Below are 21,231 nucleotides of genomic sequence, written 5' to 3' on the forward strand. Positions count from 1 at the left end.
TGAGCGATATGTACTGTACCAATCAAAAGTTTGGCCACACCTACTTATTCAAGGGTTTTTCTTTATTTTTGACTATTTTCTACATTGTAGAATAACAGTGAAGACATCAAAAATATGAAATAACACATATGGAATCATGAAGTAACCAAAAAAAGTGTTAAACAAATCAAAATACAAAAGTTGCCACCTGTTGCCTTGATGACAGCTTTGCACACTCTTGGGATTATTCTACAATGTAGAAAATAATCAAAATAAATAAAAACCCTTGAATGAGTAGGTCCAAACCTTTGACTGGTACTGCACGTCTTACTTTATACTCACTCGTCTCTCTCTTTCTCCGCATGGCTTGTCCACTAACCATTGATATCTGCAAGTCTGACACCTCTCACCGAGTGTGTTTTTTTTCTTCTTTCAGTTCATCTGTGTTTTTTTGTTGTTCTTTACTCGTTCTGCTGTAACACTCTTTAGAGTACCTTTAAACGGAGATATGTTCTCTTGTTCAGCATCTATGCCAAATGTATCTATGTCAGAAGTGTGTTTGAGTCGGCATGTTTTTTTTTTTTTTTTTTATCACCATTGATACTTTCGAAAGACACTGTAAATTTGTGTGAATGTGAAATGATGGCTGCAAAAATGAATGGTCACGGACAGAGACACCACTTGAATTCATGATATACACTGAGTGTACATAACATGGTGAACACCTGCTCTTTCCACAACAGACTGACCAGGTGAGTCCAGGTGAAAGCTATGATCCCTTATTGATGTCACTCGTGAAATCCTCTTCAATCAGTGTAGATGAAGGGGAGGGGACGGGTTAAATAAGGATTTTTAAGCCTTGACAGTTGAGACATGGATTTTGTAAGTGTGCCGTTCAGAGGGTGAATGAGCAAGACAAAAGATTTGTGTCTTTGAACGGGGTGCTAGGTTCTAAATACCAGGGTAAAAAACGGACGGACATCTATAAAAGCTCAAACTAAGTTTAGTCACCCAAAGGGTCAGACAGCTGAAAAATATATGTTCCCACCAGCACAAATACACATACTCCAATTTAGGCGAACTCCTCCTTCCCTCTAAACATGACATATTTATTGCTAGGCAGGAAGTTAAGTGATGTGGGTAATAAATTGTTCCTTCTCCCTTAATCTGACCTGACCTCAGCCCCCATTCCTCACTAATCCACAGCTCTCCACCCTTATCAGTGACCGCAACCATGTGATTGCCTTTCCTTTACTCAGTACATTCCAAGCCCCTGGCTCATATCCAACATTACTTGACCCCACCATATACATTCCTTCTACAGATAACCATTCACTTTTGGTATTGAAATCAGACTGTGGCCCTTCACATTTTCATAGCATACCTGATAATAAAGTGGTACGGTAGTAGGTGCCAGGCGCACCGGTTTGTGTGTTAAGAACTGCAATGCTGCTGGGTTTTTCACACTCAACAGTTTCCCATGTGTATTAAGAATGGTCCACCACCCAAAGGACATCCAGCCAACTTGACACACATTTGGGAAGCATTGGAGTCAACATGGGCCAGCATCCCTGTTCGAAAGCTTTCAACACCTTATATAGTCCATGCCCTGGCGAATTGGGGCTGTTCTGAGGGCAAAAGAGGGTGTGACTGGGTGCAAGAGGGTTTTCCCTGATGTTTTGTATACATTCTGTAGTGTTGTGTGGAATTCCGCTGAATGGTATTGTCATTGGCCATTTGCCTTTACATCTAAACACATTTCAACTAAGGTTTCTTAGTCATTTCTGTTTCCTCTCTCTTGCTGTGTTTCTCTTCAATCCCTCTCCCTCTTTCCCTCGTCTTAGGCATCCTATGCTTCCTCTGACCTTAACAGCAACAATGGTCTGTCCTCTTCTAGGCAACGGCTTTCTTCCTACGAGGTCTGTTCACGCATGCACGTGCACACACCCAAACACATATACCACAAATCCAATATTTGAGGCAATATTACCTCTCCTGAGCTGTGCACTCCCAGAACTGCTCCCAGATCAGTTTTTGCAGTCTTGCCATCATGTTGGCCGTGACAATTACCGTAGTAGTTGGCAAGGCGGCACATACAGATCTTGGACCACGCTAGATCACATGGTCTTACCATTGTTATTACCCAGGCACTGACTACAGTGTGAATACATGTTGTGACAAGTATTCTTACCCCCTCCCTACTATACCCACACTCCATTTAGTCATCCGGGCTACTCAGCCAGATCTCCTACCGGCGCCATCACAGGGTTTGTGATGCCATTCATTAGTGTGACCTTTGACCCAACCCCATTATGATACTTCATATGCTACCTGTAACACACGTGTTTCTCTGCCTGTTTGTCACCTGAAAGACACCTGTTTTTTATCACAAGATCATCTTTAAAGTAAGCACTCTAGTATTTTTTAGTTTCATAGTGTAACCAGTGGCTTTAGGAGCCATTCTGTAATTATCAAGAAGTTCTGATCGCACTTATAGTAGCAACAATTTACTTTTGGGTGTTTGGATTTTACTGGAGAAGTTACTGTGCACTGAAGAAGCTATGATTTATGTCACTGTGTCGTGTAGATTAGCAAGCATGCCTCCGAGAGCACTGCTGCAAAATATTATGTTGTTGCAATCCTGTGTGTGTGTGTGTGTATGTGACGTCCGATCCCACCCCTGCAGGGCTCTTTATATGAGGACAGCCTGTACAGTGGGTCTCGACGGGTGACCGGCTCCAGCTCTCGTGTAAGACTCCCAATGCATTGTGGGATTGTGTTTGTGTGGCAGTAAACCCACGTGTCCTTAACACTTGACATTCTCTTACGTAACATCTTATATCCCCTCTGCACCTAATAGATGACATGCGGTCACTAACCTTTCCGGTTTGAGTACTCAATTGAAAGATTGATAGGAATATTATCGTCCGGGCCTATAATTGAGATGGTTGAGGAAATTGCTTCACTAATTGCAATGCGAGTGTTTTTAAATTAGGTTTATATGTGTATGTGTAGGGCATGTCTGTGAGTAACTGGAATGTATATGACAGGTATGTTCTGTTCGTGGTTATTTTTATTAGCTTTTGCAATGATGTGTTCTGTTTTTCCCGTGGTGAGTTTTAGTTTCCAGAGTGTTTAGCTGTGTTTGTGCTGTGGAGATGACACTCATTAACTTTGGTGCAACTGCTCAGTTGGTTGGAAGCGTGGTGCTTGCAGGCCGTGGGTTCAGTTCCCTGTGAACGTTAACGCACTGAATAGCTCTGTTGGCTTAGGATTTCTCTACCTGTCGCCTGGTGTGCGTATGTGAGTGGGTACTGCAGACGTGCACGTGTGTGTTCTTGTGTGCGTGGACGCTGACGATGGTGTATGTGCCCTCCCCAGCATTCAGAGTACAATAGTTATCGCGGCAGCGGTTCCAGGGCATCCTCCAGGGCCAGCTCAGCCCGTGCCAGCCCAGTGGTGAGCTCCCCTTCTCAGTCACACTGTCCAGCCATGGAGCATTTAAAGTGGCACGACCCTCTCGCAAGCATTTAATCACAAACCTGAGTATTCTTTTACACTGGATTGGTTATATCGTCTTAAGATTTAAAGGTAGACTCAGCGAAATGACTTTGCCGGCAGCAACGATGGAGGTCTTGAGATGAGCGAGAGATGCAACATTTTGCTCTCACACAGTTACACACAGCATCTGCTCATGTGCACGGTTTCGCTTCCCGCTGTGCAGAGCGTGGTAGCCAGGGCACCAAAACAGCAGAGAAGTTGAGTTTTGCGCTTCAACGTTCTTAGTTGTTGCAAAAATTGACCCACTATGCTGTTCACTTTCTCTGTCTGTCATATATCGCTGAGTCTACCTTTTAAAGGTAGTTTTTTTCAGGTGATTTTATGTATGGTGATATACAGTGCATTCGGAAAGTATTCAGACCCCTTGACTTTTTCCACATTTTGTTACGTTAGACTTATTCTAAAATGGATTTAAAAAAAAATAATTAATCTTCATCAATCAACACACAATCCCCCATAATGACAAAGCAAAAACAGTTGACATTTTAGCAAATGTATTAAAAATCTAAACTGACATTTTTACATTTACATAAGTATTCAGACCCTTTACTCAGTACTTTGTTGAAGCACCTTTTGTAGCAATTACGGCCTCGAGTCTTCTTTGGTATGACACTACAAGCTTGGCACATTTGGGGAGTTTCTCCCAATCTCCTCTGCAGATCCTCTCAAGCTCTGTCAGGTTGGATGGGGAGCGTCACTGCACAGCTATTTTCAGGTCTCTCCAGAGATGTTCGATCGGGTTCATGTCTGGGCTCTGGCTGGGCCACTCAAGGAAATTGAGACTTGTCCCGAAGCCAATCCTGCGTTGTCTTGGCTGTGTGCTTAGGGTCGTTGTCCTGTTGGAAGGTAAACCTTTGCCCCAGTCTGAGGTCCTGACCGCTCTGGAGCCGGTTTTCATCAAGGATCTCTCTGTACTTTGCTCTGTTCGTCTTTCCCTCGACCCTGACTAGTCTCCCAGTCCCTACCACTGAAAAACATCCCCACAGCATGATGCTGCCACCATCATTCTTCACCGTAGGGATGGTGCCAGGTTTCCTCCAGGCGTGACGCTTGGCATTCAGGCCAAAGAGTTCAGTCTTGGTTTCATCAGACCAGAGAATCTCGTTTCTCATGGTCTGAGAGTCCTTACACTGCCTTTTGGCAAACTCCAAGTGGGCTGTCATGTCCCTTTTACTGAGGAGTGGCTTCTGTCTGGCCACTTTACCATAAAGGCCTGATCTGTGGAGTGCTACAGAGATGGTTGTCCTTCAGGAAGGTTCTCTCATCGCCACAGAGGAACTCTAACGCTCTGTCAGAGTGACCATAGGGTTCTTGGTCACCTCCTGACCAAGTCCCTACTTCCTCGATTGCTCAGTTTGGCCGTGCGGCCAACTTTAGGAAGAGTCTTGGTGGTTCCAAACTTCTTCCATTTAAGAATAATGGAGGCCACTGTGTTCTTGGACTTTCAATAACGCAGAAATGTTTTGGTACCCTTCCCCAGATCTTTCACGGAGCTCTTAGGACAATTCCTTTTGACCTCATGACTTGGTTTTTGCTCTGACATGCACCGTCAACTGTGGGACCTTTATATAGACCGGTGTTTGCCTTTCCAAATCTTGTCCATCAATTGAATTTACCACAGGTGGACTCCAATCATGTTGTAGAAACATCTCAAGGATGATCAATGGTAACAGGATGCACCTGAGCTCAGTTTCGAGTCTCATTGCTTATTACTTATTTAAATGTATTTCTGTTTTATTTTTAATACATTTAAGAAAATGTCTAAACCTGTTTTCACTTTGTCATTATGGGCTATTGTTTGCAGATTGAGGCCATTTTTTTATTTCATCCATTTAAAATAAGGCTGTAACGTAACAAAATGTGGATAAAGTAAAGGGGTCTGAATACTTTCCGAATGCACTGTAAGACTTATGAACATGTTAATGGTGTAGGCATTGTTTTCCATGTCATTTTAAAATGTATATCCACTAAAGTATTTGTCCGTTGCATTTCAATTACACTATGACGTTGACAATTGGCTCCTGATTTGCTGATTCAGTCCACTTTTCATAAGCGGTTGATAGAGAATTGTAATGGAAACAGTAGCCGATTTGAGGCAATCGGTCACAATATCCACCATCTCAAAGGTCTTTGGTTTATGGTTGTTAGTGATGATTGACACCGCATGATGCTGCGTCATGCCAAAATATATCTTGGATTTGCCCTGTGCCTTTTGGATTTAGTGTTTTGTTAGACAACCCGGGATAGAAATACATATACAGTGGGGAGAACAAGTATTTGATACACTGCCGATTTTGCAGGTTTTCCTACTTACAAAGCATGTAGAGGTCTGTAATTTTTATCATAGGTACACTTCAACTGTGAGAGACGGAATCTAAAACAAAAATCCAGAAAATCACATTGTATGATTTTTAAGTAATTAATTTGCATTTTATTGCAAGACATAAGTATTTGATCACCTTCCAACCAGTAAGAATTCCGGCTCTCACAGACCTGTTAGTTTTTCTTTAAGAAGCCCTCCTGTTCTCCACTCATTACCTGTATTAACTGCACCTGTTTGAACTCGTTACCTGTATAAAAGACACCTGTCCACACACTCAATCAAACAGACTCCAACCTCTCCACAATGGCCAAGACCAGAGAGCTGTGTAAGGACATCAGGGATAAAATTGTAGACCTGCACAAGGCTGGGATGGGCTACAGGACAATAGGCAAGCAGCTTGGTGAGAAGGCAACAACTGTTGGCGCAATTATTAGAAAATGGAAGAAGTTCAAGATGACGGTCAATCATCCTCGGTCTGGGGCTCCATGCAAGATCTCACCTCGTGGGGCATCAATGATCATGAGGAAGGTGAGGGATCAGCCCAGAACTACACGGCAGGACCTGGTCAATGACCTGAAGAGAGCTGGGACCACAGTCTCAAAGAAAACCATTAGTAACACACTATGCCGTCATGGATTAAAATACTGCAGCGCACGCAAGGTCCCCCTGCTCAAGCCAGGGCATGTCCAGGCCCGTCTGAAGTTTGCCAATGACCATCTGGATGATCCAGAGGAAGAATGGGAGAAGGTCATGTGGTCTGATGAGACAAAAATTGAGCTTTTTGGTCTAAACTCCACTCGACGTGTTTGGAGGAAGAAGAAGGATGAGTACAACCCCAAGAACACCATCCCAACCGTGAAGCATGGAGGTGGAAACATCATTCTTTGGGGATGCTTTTCTGCAAAGGGGACAGGACGACTGCACCGTATTGAGGGGAGGATGGATGGGGCCATGTATCGCGAGATCTTGGCCAACGACCTCCTTCCCTCAGTAAGAGCATTGAAGATGGGTCGTGGCTGGGTCTTCCAGCATGACAACGACACGAAACACACAGCCAGGGAAACTAAGGAGTGGCTCAGTAAGAAGCATCTCAAGGTCCTGGAGTGGCCTAGCCAGTCTCCAGACCTGAACCCAATAGAAAATCTTTGGAGGGCGCTGAAAGTCCGTATTGCCCAGCGACAGCCCCGAAACCTGAAGGATCTGGAGAAGATCTGTATGGAGGAGTGGGCCAAAATCCCTGCTGCAGTGTGTGCAAACCTGGTCAAGAACTACAGGAAACGTATGATCTCTGTAATTGCAAACAAAGGTTTCTGTACCAAATATTAAGTTCTGCTTTTCTGATGTATCAAATACTTATGTCATGCAATAAAATGCAAATTAATTACTTAAAAATCATACAATGTGATTTTCTGGATTTTTGTTTTAGATTCCGTGTCTCACAGTTGAAGTGTACCTATGATAAATATTACAGACCTCTACATGCTTTGTAAGTAGGAAAACCTGCAAAATCGGCAGTGTATCAAATACTTGTTCTCCCCACTGTACATAACTTTAGATAAGTACTAGGGCTGTGAAGGTCATGGAATTTAGGATGACGCAAGCCAAATGACTGCAGTCACCTTAATAACCGTTCGAATAGTAAAACACGAAAATACGTTTGTTCCTCCGTTCCTGACGGCATGTGCTGCCATAGAAATAGAATTAATAGAGCAGGCGTCCTCGTTCAAGTCAATAATGGCATAACGTGTGGACTGGCGGCAATTGCAGGTGTACCCATAGGAGCAAAGCAGGGGGCAAAAGCAGGAGGAGTACCTATCAATGTGTTATTCAGCTCACCTGACATTACAGAGCCACATTCGTTAACATCATTTGAATTGACGTTCTACGTTACTGTGGAATGTTTGCTCGAAACACCTTGCTCATTTCAGAAAGGCGCAACCGAGTTTCATCACGTTGATAAGAGTCCATATTACCGCAGAAACGGACTCAACCACTCGAATAACCGGCCATCCCGTCTTCAGTCAGCTGTTCGTTCCACCCCAAAAAAATTACATATATACAATTTAAACTGTTATGACGGTTATTTTATATTCCAAAACTAACGTTTACGTGGTTATACAGTAATTGTGTCAGCCCTAATAAATACATAACTGGCATCTTTCAGACTGAGATTGTTGTAACAGACAAGGTGATATCTGAGGCCCAGTACAACTTCTTGCTGTACCTCATATATTTGTGTTGAGAGGTTGCCCAGAAAAGCCTCTGGTTTTAATTGTCAACTCTGGGCAGATATTTTATTAACCAGTGGCAAGAATATGAAGACTAGTTGACATCTGGTATGCTGGGTCATCCTACCTTAACAAATCATCAAACTTTAAGGTCTTTACAGGAATGAATTAACATGTGGGCTACTGTGTGTCCTGTTTAGTATGCTCATTACTCTGTACAGCTGTAGGCCGATCCTTGTTCCATTTAACACAGATTCTCCATTTGGCCATGATTGTGTGCTTTCATTCATAGATGTGTTTTGGTTGGGAAAAGGCAGTGTGTGAGAGGGATTCAGACAGTGCCCAACCTGAATATACTTTGTCCTATTGCGCCCCCTGGTGGGCAACTAGGATGAGGACTGCAACTCTGTGGCCAGCTTCCTGCGCAGCGCGGCCACCAACAGTGGCCTGCCCAGAGACCTGGATCACATGACCATCCCCAATTTATCGGACGTGAGTGGCTGCCCGCCCAGAGTCATGCCAGGGCATGGCAGCGTGGTCTCAACTTGCATATAAAGACTGGCTTCTTTTGTGTGGAGTGGGGGGTAGACATAAAGAGACTAATTACTGTCTGACTTGCTGTGTGAAGTGGTAGCCTGGATTGTGCTGTCAACTCCTACTGTATGGTCGTTGTCACACCTGGAAGATGGGTGAGAGGAGACCTTAGAAAGTGTTTTTAGAACTGAAGAGATGTCATGAACAGGGGTACTAGTGAATAAAAAAATATGAATTGCTAATCTATAGCATGCAGGTGGATGGTTTCTTGTAGATAGACCAAGAGTCTTTGTAGAATGGGACTAACAACAGCATGGTCTGTGTCGTGGACTAGAAGTACCATGAACTATTTTAGAATGTAGGAGCTCCTGTAACCAGTATTGATGCTGATTGATACTCATATTGTTCACTTCCCAAACATAGCATGCTGAATACTCTGTACAGTCTGATGGCCATATGTAACATGTTGTTGTATGTGATGGATCATAACAATGAACATTGCACGGCATTGAAAGTTGAGACAGCTGTAAAAAAAAAAATTTAAATTAACATACCTAGTAACTGGTGTGTTTATAACAGCATTTAAACAGCTCATGGTTTATGATTGGATGGAAAGATTACTGACCCCCCCCCCCCCCACCACAGCTTGTTAGGGATAATGTGATTGGACAAAGTGGAGTAAGGTAAAGATGTGATGAGGACATTGAGTGTGAATCCGTGGCCTTCCGGGACCCTTCTCTAGGCCCTAAAGTCATGATGTTGCCCCTGTTCTAACAGTCTCTCCCCGTTGTTCCCAGCTGGAGGACAGAGATTACCTGGAAAAGGGATCTCGAGCCGCTTCCACCCTATCGGCAGCCACCCTCGCCTCGCTGGGCGGGTCTTCCTCCCAGAGAGAAAGTGGTGAGACGTCCATCACTGGCGACACAGAAACCTCCATACGAGAGATCAAGGTAAAGGTTACAAAAACATGGGTGTCCTAGAACCATCTTCCATCAATTCCACTCTTTAAGAGCCCATCGCTGTACAGCGCACACTGCTCTGCAAGTCATTCTCTACCTATCATTGTGCTTGTCACTTCACCTATTGAACCCTGTCGCAGCATGCTTCTGTCTCTCCTCAACCCTGCCACACTCTTCACCCCAGGAGATTCATGAGCTGAAGGATCAGATCCAAGATGTGGAGTCAAAGTACATGCAGAGTCTCAAAGAAGTCAAGGTACATTACTGGACTGACCCAACGCAACCCAGCCTGAGGCCCTGTTAATATTCATATGATTTTAGTCTTCCCTAGCTTTTGAGTTGACCAATGATAGGTTTAGAGTCTAAACTTTAGACTACCCTACTATTAACCAATAGTCATTTTGAACTTCCTTAGAATTAACCAATGGTAGTTTTAGTCGTCAGTGTTAAAGTACCTGCGACTCCAATTAAGCAATTATTAGTCCTCCTGACTAATATTTAATGAATGTTTTAGAATTATTTCCTTACCTATCCTTTTGCTATCAACTACAGTTTTATGTTTAGACTCCTACCTTGATATTAAATGGTTGCCAGAATCTTGGACTCCTCTAATCGTTTACTAAGGTGATAATTACCTATGATTTCAGACTAGTGATGTTGAAAGCCCAGATCGGCATGATAATTGACAGAATTATAACTTTCGGGAAGTGTTAACTTTATAGTTTTATTTGAAGACTAGATGGCTTGCTTGCCTTTTCCTATGCATTTTTTAGCTTCCTTTCAAAGCAGTCAAGTTAAGCTGTCCTGATGTCAAATGCAATAACCCCACAGGCATGCAGTAGGCAACTGTTGCTTGTGTCCTAACATCATTACATCATTTCCCTCTGAATACGAATTATGTCCATCGAATTCTATCCATGCCCTCCATTTTCGATCATGCTTCTGATCGTTCCTCCTAGTTGAGACCGTCAGAATGGAGTATAGAAAATGGAAGCGGCAGCGGTGTAACAATACCCCCTTTGGATATTGGTGTGTCTGTGTTAGGGTCTGTCTGTCTGTGTTCCCATGTGCGTACACCAACGGGCATCTCTTCCTATAGGATACCTTAGTGGAGGTGGAGGAGAAGTACCGCAAGGCCATGGTGTCCAACGCCCAGCTGGACAATGAGAAGAACAACCTGATGTACCAGGTGGACACGCTGAAGGACTCGCTCATGGAGCTGGAGGAGCTGCTGTCCGAGTCACGCCGCGAGTACGAAGGGAAGAGCAAGGTATGGGATACATCCGAGGGAGGGAGAGATGGAGAGGGAGAGAAGGGATAGGGCCAGATCAAGAGAAATATACTATTACAGTAAGATGAAGGGAAAAGTTAGGATCGAAAGAGAAAGGTGTATTGAGGAGGGCGATATTAGGTGGAAACTGGGATTGACATTAGCCAGATGGTACCATTTGGAAACTATAGTTGCCTATAGTAATGCAATACTGGATGATTAGAAACATGAACTGTATGCATATACAGCATTCGGAAAGTATTCAGACCTCTTCACTTTTTCCACATTTTGTTACATTTCAGCCATATTCTAAAATGGATTAAATAGTTTTTTTCCCTCGACAATCTACACACAAAACCCCATAATGACAAAGCAAAAACAGGTTTTATGAATTTTTTGCAAAATTTGTTTACTCTGTACTTTTGTTGAACCTCCTATGGCAGCGATTACAGCCTCGAGTCTTCTTGGGTATGACGCTACAAGCTTGGCACACCTGTATTTGGGAAGCTTCTCCCATTCTCTGCAGATCCTCTCCGGTTGGATGTGGAGTGTCGCTTACCAGCTATTTTCAGGTCTCTCCAGAGATGTTTGATCGGGTTCAAGTCCGGGCTCTCGCTGGGCCACTCAAGGACATTCAGAGACTTGTCCTGAAGCCACTCATGCGTTGTCTTGGCTGTGTGCTTAGGGTCATTGTCCTGTTGAACCTGAGTGCTCTGGAGACGGTTTTCTTCAAGGATCTCTCTGTACTTTGCTCTGTTGATCTTTCCCTCGACCCTGACTAGTTTCCCAGTCCCTGCCAATGAAAAACATCCCCACAGCATGATGCTGCCACCATCATTCTTCACCGTAGGGATGGTGCCAGGTTTCCTCCAGACGTGACGCTTGGCATTCAGGCCAAAGAGTTCAATCTTGGTTTCATCAGACCAGAGAATCTTGTTTCTCGTGGTCTGAGAGTCCTTACACTGCCTTTTGGCCATCTCCAAGTGGGCTGTCATGTGCCTTTTACTGAGGAGTGGTTTCCATCTGGCCGCTCTACCATAAAGGCCTGATCTGTGGAGTGCTGCAGAGATGGTTGTCCTTCTGGAAGGTTCTCCCATCTCCACAGAGAACTCTGGAGCTCTGTCAGAGTGACCATCAGGTTCTTGGTCACCTCCCTGACCAAGGCCCTTCTCCCCCTTCCTAGAGCGGCCAGCTCTAGGAAGAGTCTTGCTGGTTCCAAACGTCTTCCGTTGAAAAATTATGGAGGCTGCTGTGTTCTTGGGGACCTTCAATGCTGCAGGAATTTTTTGGTAACCTTCCCCAGATCTGTGCCTCTACAAAATCCTGTCTCGGCGCTCTACGGACAATTCCTTCGACCTGGCTTGGTTTTTGCTCTGACATGCATCATCAACTGTGGGACCTTTTATATGGACAGGGCTGTGCCTTTACAACTAATGTCCAATTAATTTAATTTACCACAGGTGGAATCCAATCAAGTTGTAGAAACATCTCACGGATGATCAATGGAAACAGGATGCAGCTGATCTCAATTTCAGTTTCATAGCAAAGGGTCTGAATACTTATGTAAATAAAGTATCTGTTTTTTTATTTGTAATAGATTGCAAAAATGACTAAAGTTTTCGCTTTGTCATTATGGAGTATTGTTTTTAGATTGATGAGAAAAAATATATTTAATACGTTTTAAAATAAGGCTGTAACGTAACAAAGTGAAGGGGTCTGAATACTTTCCAAATGCATTGTACGTAAATGATATGTACGATTTTATGCATGTAAAACTGTATTTATGTTAAAAATATATATATGTACAACACACTTTGATCAAGAGTCAGTTTACAGACCGAAACTGACTTCATCCACAACTAATGTAGCTATGGCAACTTCCTGGATTATAAGGCTGCTGTTTTGGGCCACAATGATCACTGCATATATTGCAAATCCATTAAAACATTTCCTCTGCCATTTCTCCCAGGACTTTGAGCGTGAGAAACATGCCCATGGCGTGCTGCAGTTCCAGTTCAACGAGATGAAGGAAACGCTAAAACAGAGCGAGGAGTTACTAACAGTGAGTCCTCCAAGGCACCCTCAAAATTAAACCCCAAAGCTTGTCAGGACAGCCAAAATGACTTTACCTGTCACCTTTCAGTATTCTTATTTCTGAACTTCCCCGTCTCCTCACCTCCATGCTGATCGTCTATTGTTCTCACTGCTTTCACACACACTTAATTTTCTCCTATTTATTCCATCACATCTTCCTGCATTTCCGCTGTCCAGGAGATCCGTCAGATGCGTCTCAAGCAGGACTGCTTTGTTAGGGAAATCTCTGACCTGCAGGAAACCGTGGAGTGGAAGGATAAAAAGATTGGGGTATGCCCTGTGAACTCTAATCCATTAGTTTTGTTAGTACATGTTCAATTTGGTGGATGCAAATGGAAAACCCCCACACATAATTGTGTTGTGTTCACCTACGTTGTGGTGTTAAAATACACTTATTTACTTGGCTAGCATCAACTTCTCTGCCTAAGTGCATGCATGCTTGATACTGTATACTGTTCCTTCACTTTCTCTATGCTCACTTTCACTTCACCCATATCTTTCTTTGTTCTTTACCTGCGCTTCCACCTCCCCCACTGGGGGAACTGCTCAGGCCTTAGAGCGGCAAAAGGAGTATTCGGATGCCATCCGAAATGAGCGGGATGAGCTCAGGGATGAGGTGGTCCAGCTGAAAGACATTCTGAAGGTACTTAGTCATCTCAAGGGAGCCGGAGCTCGGAATATGCAACAGTGGCCCTTAAACAGTGTTTCTCTATTGTAGTTATGCAGCTGTAATGTACTGTTGTGAGAGTCTTAAGCCTGTCATCAGTTTGTGTTCATGTCCTGCCCAGAAACATGGAATTGTCCTCAGACCTGACCTGACCACCAATGGGGAAACGCTGGAGTTGGGCACTGAAGGGTCAGCCAGTGGAGATCCAGCTTCTCAATTGGCTCCTGACTCCCAGACGTCGCCCATGGAAGGGGGGAACAGCATGCTTGGTAAGCACCGTTACTGGACAAAGATCGCTACATGTTGCAATTATCTCCTGCTTACCTCGTAGCTTTGCCAAATTATAGCTAACGTGTAAGCTTAAATCATGCCCACACCTGATCTAATGCAACCCTGTATACTTAACCTGAGTTTGGTTGACTGACATAGGTTTTGGACTTCTGCGACTAACTTCTAAGCTTTCACCACTGATTCTCCTCCCAACCCAATGCAACCCTTGCACTTGATGCATGTTAACTAATCCATGTATCTGAACCATGATTTAAAGCAGATGGTGTAAACACCCTTGTTTTGGTGCCAAAATGTGTATCCTTACATAGTAGTTTAATATTGAGGTAAGTCCAGGGGTCATTAGGCTGATTGCTTTGGCGAAATTATGTTGACCTTGTGTTTGTCTATTTTAAACTCTTTGCTTCAACCTGATAAAAGTCAATGGTATTTGAAGTGTTTGCTGTGGTGGTATAGTTGGTTGGTGTTTACACGGATCACAATCAATAAATCCATGAATTGGTCTATTCAATGTAGGTTATCGATTCTTTTTTTGTAAATGATTAGGAAAAAAATGTTTTGTTTGTGTTAAGTCACAAACCTGTCAATTTATGTCCAGTCCCAAAGCAATATAACACCACAGTAGACATTTCAGAGTTTAAGATTTGCAGCTTGCCAAGGTGCCTCTGACCTGCTCATCTGCCTTGAAGATTAATCTGGGATCAAGGGTTTGTTTGGTGCTCTCCTCCTCTTCTTCCTTTTCCACCTCTTCCAAGCTGGTTCGATTTTTACCCAATTCTTTCCAATTCCGCTTTGCGCTAATTGGCCCAGGTTCAACTGGCAGATCTCGATCATCAGAAAAATGTCTATTTGAAACTCCAAGCCACAGTGTTTGGCCTATTTCACCCTCATGGTATCCCTCATGGTCTCCTAGGCAGAGCTCAGGAGACGGCGTTGGGAAGTAGAGGAGATAAGGTGGTGGATCCAGGAAGGTCCAGGCAGCAAGAGGATACACACGAGGAGGAGGCTCGAGAGAACCATCTGACCTCGCCCACCCCCTGTAGCCTTGTTAGTGTTTCTGAAACAGAGACGCCAAGGGAGGCTCAGCCGTTCTCGCCCACATTGGGGGAAGAGGTTGAAATTGAAGGCAGTGATGTCAACAAAGACTCTGACAATGGCACACCAGTAGTAGAGGTCAAAAGTGGACCGGTCTGTGATGCTGAGGTACTTGTGGTTGTAACGGGTCCTGAGGAAGAGGTTACAGTAGCGGGGGAGGGGTACGAAGCAGCAGGTGTAGAGGGGACAGGGCAAGGCAGAGTAGAGGTTGCAAGCGAAGGGGAAATGGGAATAGAAAATGACGAGGCAGATGAGGCAGAGACCAAAGTTGTCAAGAGCAGTGACGACACCAAAGAGACGTCCTCAAAAGAGCCTACCTCAGAATATGGTGCAGCAGCTGAACAAGAGAAAAACGAATCGAGTAAAGAGGACGTGAAATGTTTAGACTCATATCCTCTGCCTAGGGAAACCATTGAGGACACCATGAAACATGGCACACAGATTAGCCAAGGGACAGACCTCGATACTAGTAGGAGCCCAATCAAATCAAACCCTGAGCCTCTGAAAACAAAAAAGGCTGAAGTGTTACCAGAGATAACTGACATGCAGCCACAGGCCCAAGCAGGCAACAAGAAGAAGAAAGGCAAGAAGAAGAAGGGAGAGACACAAAGCGATGTAAAGCAGGAAGACCATAAGAAGAGCACAACAGAAACGTGTGTAGTCTCCATGACAAATGGCACACAGATTAGCCTAGGGACAGACCTTGATACTCCTAAGAGCCCAGTCGACTCAAACCCTGAGCCTCAACCTGAGCCTCAGAAAACAAAAAAGGCATGTGTGTTACCAGAGACCACTGACATGCAGCCACAGTCCCAAGGAGGCAAGAAGAAAAAGAAAGGCAAGAAGAAGGGAGAGAAACAAGGTGATGAAACGCAGGGAGATAAGATGAGCAAAACAGAAAAGGATGTGGTCTCCACCCCAACCGATAAGGAGCCAGTAGAGGCGGTAGGAGAGGGGGTTATCACAATAGAGACACAGCAGCATCTAGAGGAGGGGACCAGTAGTTCACCAGATCGAGAGCTCCAAACCATAGCTGAGGAGGGACTGAACCTGAAGGAAGAACAACTAGAAGAAGACCGAGTAGAGGTTAAAAGCGAGGGGCCTACTATTGAAGTATCTCTGACTGACCAAGCTAAGAGTGAGGAAGTTGTCTCAAAGAAGAAAAAGAAGAAAATGAAAAAGGACAAACACAAACCTACAATGGAATCGGCGAAATCAGAAGGCGAGATATCAGTATTTTCCCTTGAGTCCAACATTGGTACTGCTGATCCTGTTGCTCACTCCAAGTGTATAACCAGCGCTTATAACCCTATGGAGGAATTAGAATCGACAACAAATACTGGTACCCAAAAGGACGAGTCAGGGTACACAACCAACCCTGATAACTTTGGAGACTGTTTGAACTCTTCAGCTGACCCAAAATGTCCATTGGACTCGAAACAGTCCACAGCTGGGAATTCAAACAATGTCAAAGAGGAAGGTGCAATCATGGTCTCAGTTGAAGAGGCTCAAACAATCCAAGACACAAAGGAACAGGGGAATAACTTTCACAGTCCCATCGTTCTAAGACCAGAGCTCAAGAAGAGCGTGGAACCTGAAGACCTTTTCTCCCATGATGGTGTCACTACTCACCCAGACCAGGCTAATGAAAATGCGACACAAGACCTAAAAGAGGCAGGTCAGGATAAACAAAATGGGAGCCCAGAAGAGCGTACAAATGCACTTGAACATGAAGACACTTCAATGGCACTGCCAGCAAATGTAGAGAAATGCAACAATTCAGCAGATGAGAAATGTTGTAGCATATCGCTTGACCGCAACTGCCCTGCTGCTGAGACCATAAGACTGCCTGAACAATTGGTGGATATACTTGATTGTCCAGTCACTGACATGCACTTGTATGAAAACAACAAGCCAGAAACACTTGATCCAGAAGAGGCATCAAATGGAGGGATCTCTACAGAGACCGAGCTGAATGATACAGAAACACGACTACAGGACCCATTAAAAGAAACTCCGGTTACAATTGACTCTTTTAGGGAACAGAGCCATAATGAAAGTGGACCATGCACTATGGTGGCGAAAGCAGAAGAGCAAGATGATCCCATTGAGGCCAAGCTGGAGGGTAACAAGGTACCTGGACCCAGTGAGCAGTGGAATGACGAGGAGAATGAAAATGAGGGTCAATCGTTTGACCTTTCTAACCTAGTCTCAGTGGATCCTGCAAATGTATTCCCAATAACATCCCAAGAGGAGGTCAGCCAGGAAATGAGAACGATGTCGGTAGGATACAAAATGGAGGTAGAGCCTGGTAAAGCGGAGGCTAACGAGGAAGAGGAGGATGACAAACCGCAGGACACAGAGGGAGTTAGCGCGATAGTGGCACAGCAATCAATTGAAGGGGGGTCAGATAATGCACCAGAGGAGCTCCGAAGCCCTGAAGAAAAAGCACAAACCATAGTCGAGGGCCAGAACGTGAATGAAGAACAACAACTAATCACATTAGAGGAAGGGGTTAGTGTAACATACAAACAGGAAGACATTGCAGAGGAGGGAGTGAGTGTGACTGTTGAACAGCAAGGTGTAGAAGAGAGCGAGAGGCAGCAGAATGCAACTGAGGTAGAGGATTTGCCAGTAGAGGAGGGGGAAGAGGCAATCCAGTATGGGTCACAGCAGGGTAGAAGAGAAAGTAGTCGAAGTACAGAGGATTCAGCAGAGGGCGACAATGAGCAATCTAGGACAGGCTTGAAAAAAGGCAGTAAGAAAGTAAAAGGCAAGGGAAAAGAGGACTGCCGAATGTCCTAGTTTTTAGGTCTGCACTCAATATAAACAACAGCAAATATTTATGAAAGTGCAAAGAGTCTCAACTACTACAGCCAATGCAAGTACCATTCACATTCCTTCCAAAGTTATAATTCGATGTACTGTATTTTGAGGTCCAAAAGTATTTGTGACACATTTTTTTTGTTTTGGCTTTGTATTCCAGCACTTTGGATTTTGAAATTATACAATGACTATGAGGTAAAGTGAAGACTGTCAGCTTTAATTTGAGCGTACTTTTTGTTCAGCACTTTTTGTACATGCTCTAGTCCCCTCATTTTAGGGAACCAAAAGTATTTGGACAAATTCTTTTGTGTGTTAAAGTAATCAAAAGTGTAGTATTTGGACCTATATTTATAGTACTCAATGACTACACGAAGCTTGTTGGATGCATTTGCAGTTTGTTTCGGTTGTTTCAGATTATGTTGTGCCCAATACATTATTTACCATTACATTTCTATTGTCACTTTTATTGTATATACGAATAGGATGTTTCTCAACACTTCTACATTAATGTGGATGCTACTATGATTACGAATAATGATGAGTGAGAAAGTTAGAGGCACAAAGACCATAAACCCAAGACATGCTAAACAGGAGAGTTTGAGGGGGATGATGTGTATGGCTCTGTAATTTTCTCACTCATCAGTATTCATGATTCATTCATGATTATCCATAATCATTGTAGCATCCACATTAATGTAGAAGTGTTTAGAAATATTATATTCTTATTTACAACAAAAGTGACTCCAAAATGGCACAATACATTATTTACCATACATTTCTATTGGGCATAAGCTTGATGTAGTCATTGCTTGGAATATGGGACCAAATACTAAACATTTGACTACTTTAATGCACATAAGTGAATTTGTCCAAATACTTTTGGTTCCCTAAAATGGGGGGACATTGTACAAAACGTGCAGTCATTTCTAAACGGGTACCCCAATTTGGATGAAAATATCCTCAAATTAAAGCTGACTATGATATACATTAGACATGATGGCCATGCAACAACAAATATGCCACTGTCCAAGTACTTTGACTTCACAGCATGTGGGTATTTTAGCTAATTTTTAGGGAAGTTTGCCATAAGGGGTGGGTAATCTTACCACGCAGGCTGTTTTTCCCCAAACAAGCAGTAACACACCTGATTCAACTAAGAAAACCATTAATTTAAGACTAGTAGTAGTTGATAAGTAGAATCAATCAAATGTGTTACTACTTGCCTGGCCCTGGTAGGGTACATTGCCCATACTCTCGTATAAAACTGCAGTACCTATACTGTAATAATGTAATATTGATTGATTGAATGACGGTATGTTTTTCTTCATCTATTCAAGGTACAATGTTTATATTGCAATGCATGATATTCGTATCGTCATACCGTCCTTCTCTCATCCTGTGATTTATGGAATTACCGGCCTAGTACACAAGGGGGCACCCCAAAAAAACATTGGCTGTCTTACCAGAATGCTAACAAAATTGGCACAAGTAATAGGGAATTTCCATGGAGGCTGCTAGCTAAATATGTTAACGAGCCCAAACGAAAATAAACAAATTGCAAAGACAGGCAATCCAGCTCATAAAGGTATACATATATAGGTAGGAGCTACCAAATGTCATTTTTGGTCAGTTTGGACGTTTACAAGCGAAATGTGAATGACGGACATTGTGCAAATTAAGTTTTGACGCATGCTTGTCTGAAGTAAAAACAGTACTGGCACTGGAGCAGCATGTGTACACACTTTGTCTGTGTGGAGTCGCTAGGGAAGGGGCCTGCCTGCTCAGACAGAACATGAACGAAGAGGAGAAAAAAACGCAAGGAAATCAAGCAGTGGCAGCCTTACAGATAATTCATCCAAAGGGCTTTGAGCTCTCAAACACAGCAGAAAGCTAACACCATACGATGCCCCGTCACCTTATCAATTCAGCCACTTTAATTTACGTTAATGCAGAATTCTGTGTTTTTAACGCAGGAGAAAAAATATAAAACATAACAAATATCTTGCTGAATTTTGTAAACGCAGATCTAAAATGCTTCTAAAAATTTCTGCTCGGCATCAGACTACTTTTGTGCCTCAGTTTCACTTCTCCACTCAAACGAGCATTCTATCAGCAGACAGTTCTCTGAATGATGTGTAGCTACTTTTCTGATACTTTTCTCAGTGTAGCCAGACTACTTTTCTCTTGTAAAATGCTAGATTAACTTTAACCAAAACATTAGGAAAAGTAGCTGGCTACATTCTTTCTATGATAAACATTCGAAATACAGTATGATGGCCATGCATCGTTTTTGCAAGAAAGACCTTGCTTTTTCATTGTAAGCTCATTTAGCTGTGTGGCTGCCAGCCAAATAGCGTTGCACTTCTGTTGATAAAAAGGAAGCTATTTTCTGTCGAATGTGCTGCACTAATGTATTTTCTGTGAAGGAAAACTATAGTTGCACTTCCCTGATCACTCTTGAAGCAAAAAACACTTGACTTTAAATATAAAACGCGACCCTTGTCAATACACAGCTGGACTACTCCCGCTTTCTCCCATTGTGCTATTTACAAACAAACATGTTAAGAGTAGGGGTGTTAACCCCGGTGTTCTGGCTAAATTCCCAATCTGGCCCTTATACCATCATCGCCACCTAATCATCCCCGGCTTCCAATTGGCTCAATCATCCCCAGGACATTGCTGTAAATGAGAATGTGTTCTCAGTCAACTTACCTGTTAAAATAAGGGTTAAATAAAGAAATAAAAAAATAAACTATCAACTGTTCTGGGGGAAATACGGTAAGCTTCATAATGTGAAATGAAGAACGCGATCTGCTGTATCTGCTAACGTATTGCACAAGTTGACTGCAGGTGCTTTCCTTAAAAAGTAGCGACAAATATTACTCTTTTTTTGTAAACTTAAAAGACCTAGTTTTCCCTGGCTATTTCCAAAAACAGTATAACGCCCAAGCCTCGTCCAAAGTTTGCCCAGAACAACAAAAATATTTTCTTGCTTGGTGTATTTTGACGAAGAGAGAAACTAACCGATTGAGATTGTCTCATGCCATTGAAATAAAAATCCTCCATGTTACAAGTCCATTCCATGTAGGCAATGATATCAGGTGAAATCCAAGCCCTAGGATATCATGTGCATACTATAAAATTGCTTTGTGTTCAGTATATGCCATGTTTCCTGAATTCATATGATGATATGACTGCTAGACAAATTGTATACCGTGTAAGAATATGTCTCCCTTGTTAATCACTGGTCTAAATGTTTCTTCATGTGCACTTTTTGTAAAGAAATACCTTCCGACCCTTTTCATGATTGAATAAAATAAGTGATTACAAACTTTGAGAAATACACTTTAGTAATGTATAATAGTACTTATGTGTTGTCTGCCTGTCTATAGCAGTCTCATTGACGC

At 43.1% G+C, this 21,231-nt stretch overlaps 1 protein-coding gene across 24 annotated transcripts in view; it reads left to right on the forward strand.

Moving 5' to 3' along the window:
• LOC139538307 (leucine-rich repeat flightless-interacting protein 2-like) overlaps nt 1-21,231 on the forward strand; it is a 90,440-nt gene that overhangs the window by 58,918 nt on the left and 10,291 nt on the right. For 7 of the 24 annotated variants that reach the window (XM_071340174.1, XM_071340175.1, XM_071340179.1 and 4 more), the window contains 13 exons: nt 1,824-1,898; nt 2,202-2,246; nt 2,666-2,728; nt 3,361-3,438; nt 8,482-8,583; nt 9,423-9,575; nt 9,769-9,840; nt 10,684-10,854; nt 12,824-12,916; nt 13,126-13,218; nt 13,499-13,591; nt 13,737-13,884; nt 14,817-21,155. In XM_071340174.1, the coding sequence (XP_071196275.1) occupies nt 1,824-1,898; nt 2,202-2,246; nt 2,666-2,728; nt 3,361-3,438; nt 8,482-8,583; nt 9,423-9,575; nt 9,769-9,840; nt 10,684-10,854; nt 12,824-12,916; nt 13,126-13,218; nt 13,499-13,591; nt 13,737-13,884; nt 14,817-17,803 (4,173 nt within the window). In that variant the 3' untranslated portion in view covers nt 17,804-21,155. Of the gene's footprint in view, nt 1-1,823; nt 1,899-2,201; nt 2,247-2,665; nt 2,729-3,360; nt 3,439-8,481; nt 8,584-9,422; nt 9,576-9,768; nt 9,841-10,683; nt 10,855-12,823; nt 12,917-13,125; nt 13,219-13,498; nt 13,592-13,736; nt 13,885-14,816; nt 21,156-21,231 lie in introns of those variants that run through there. The other 17 variants (XM_071340189.1, XM_071340190.1, XM_071340191.1 and 14 more) reach the window with 12 other exon arrangements.

This window comes from Salvelinus alpinus, chromosome 14, assembly GCF_045679555.1.
Source record: "Salvelinus alpinus chromosome 14, SLU_Salpinus.1, whole genome shotgun sequence".
Classification (NCBI taxonomy): Eukaryota; Metazoa; Chordata; class Actinopteri; order Salmoniformes; family Salmonidae; genus Salvelinus; species Salvelinus alpinus.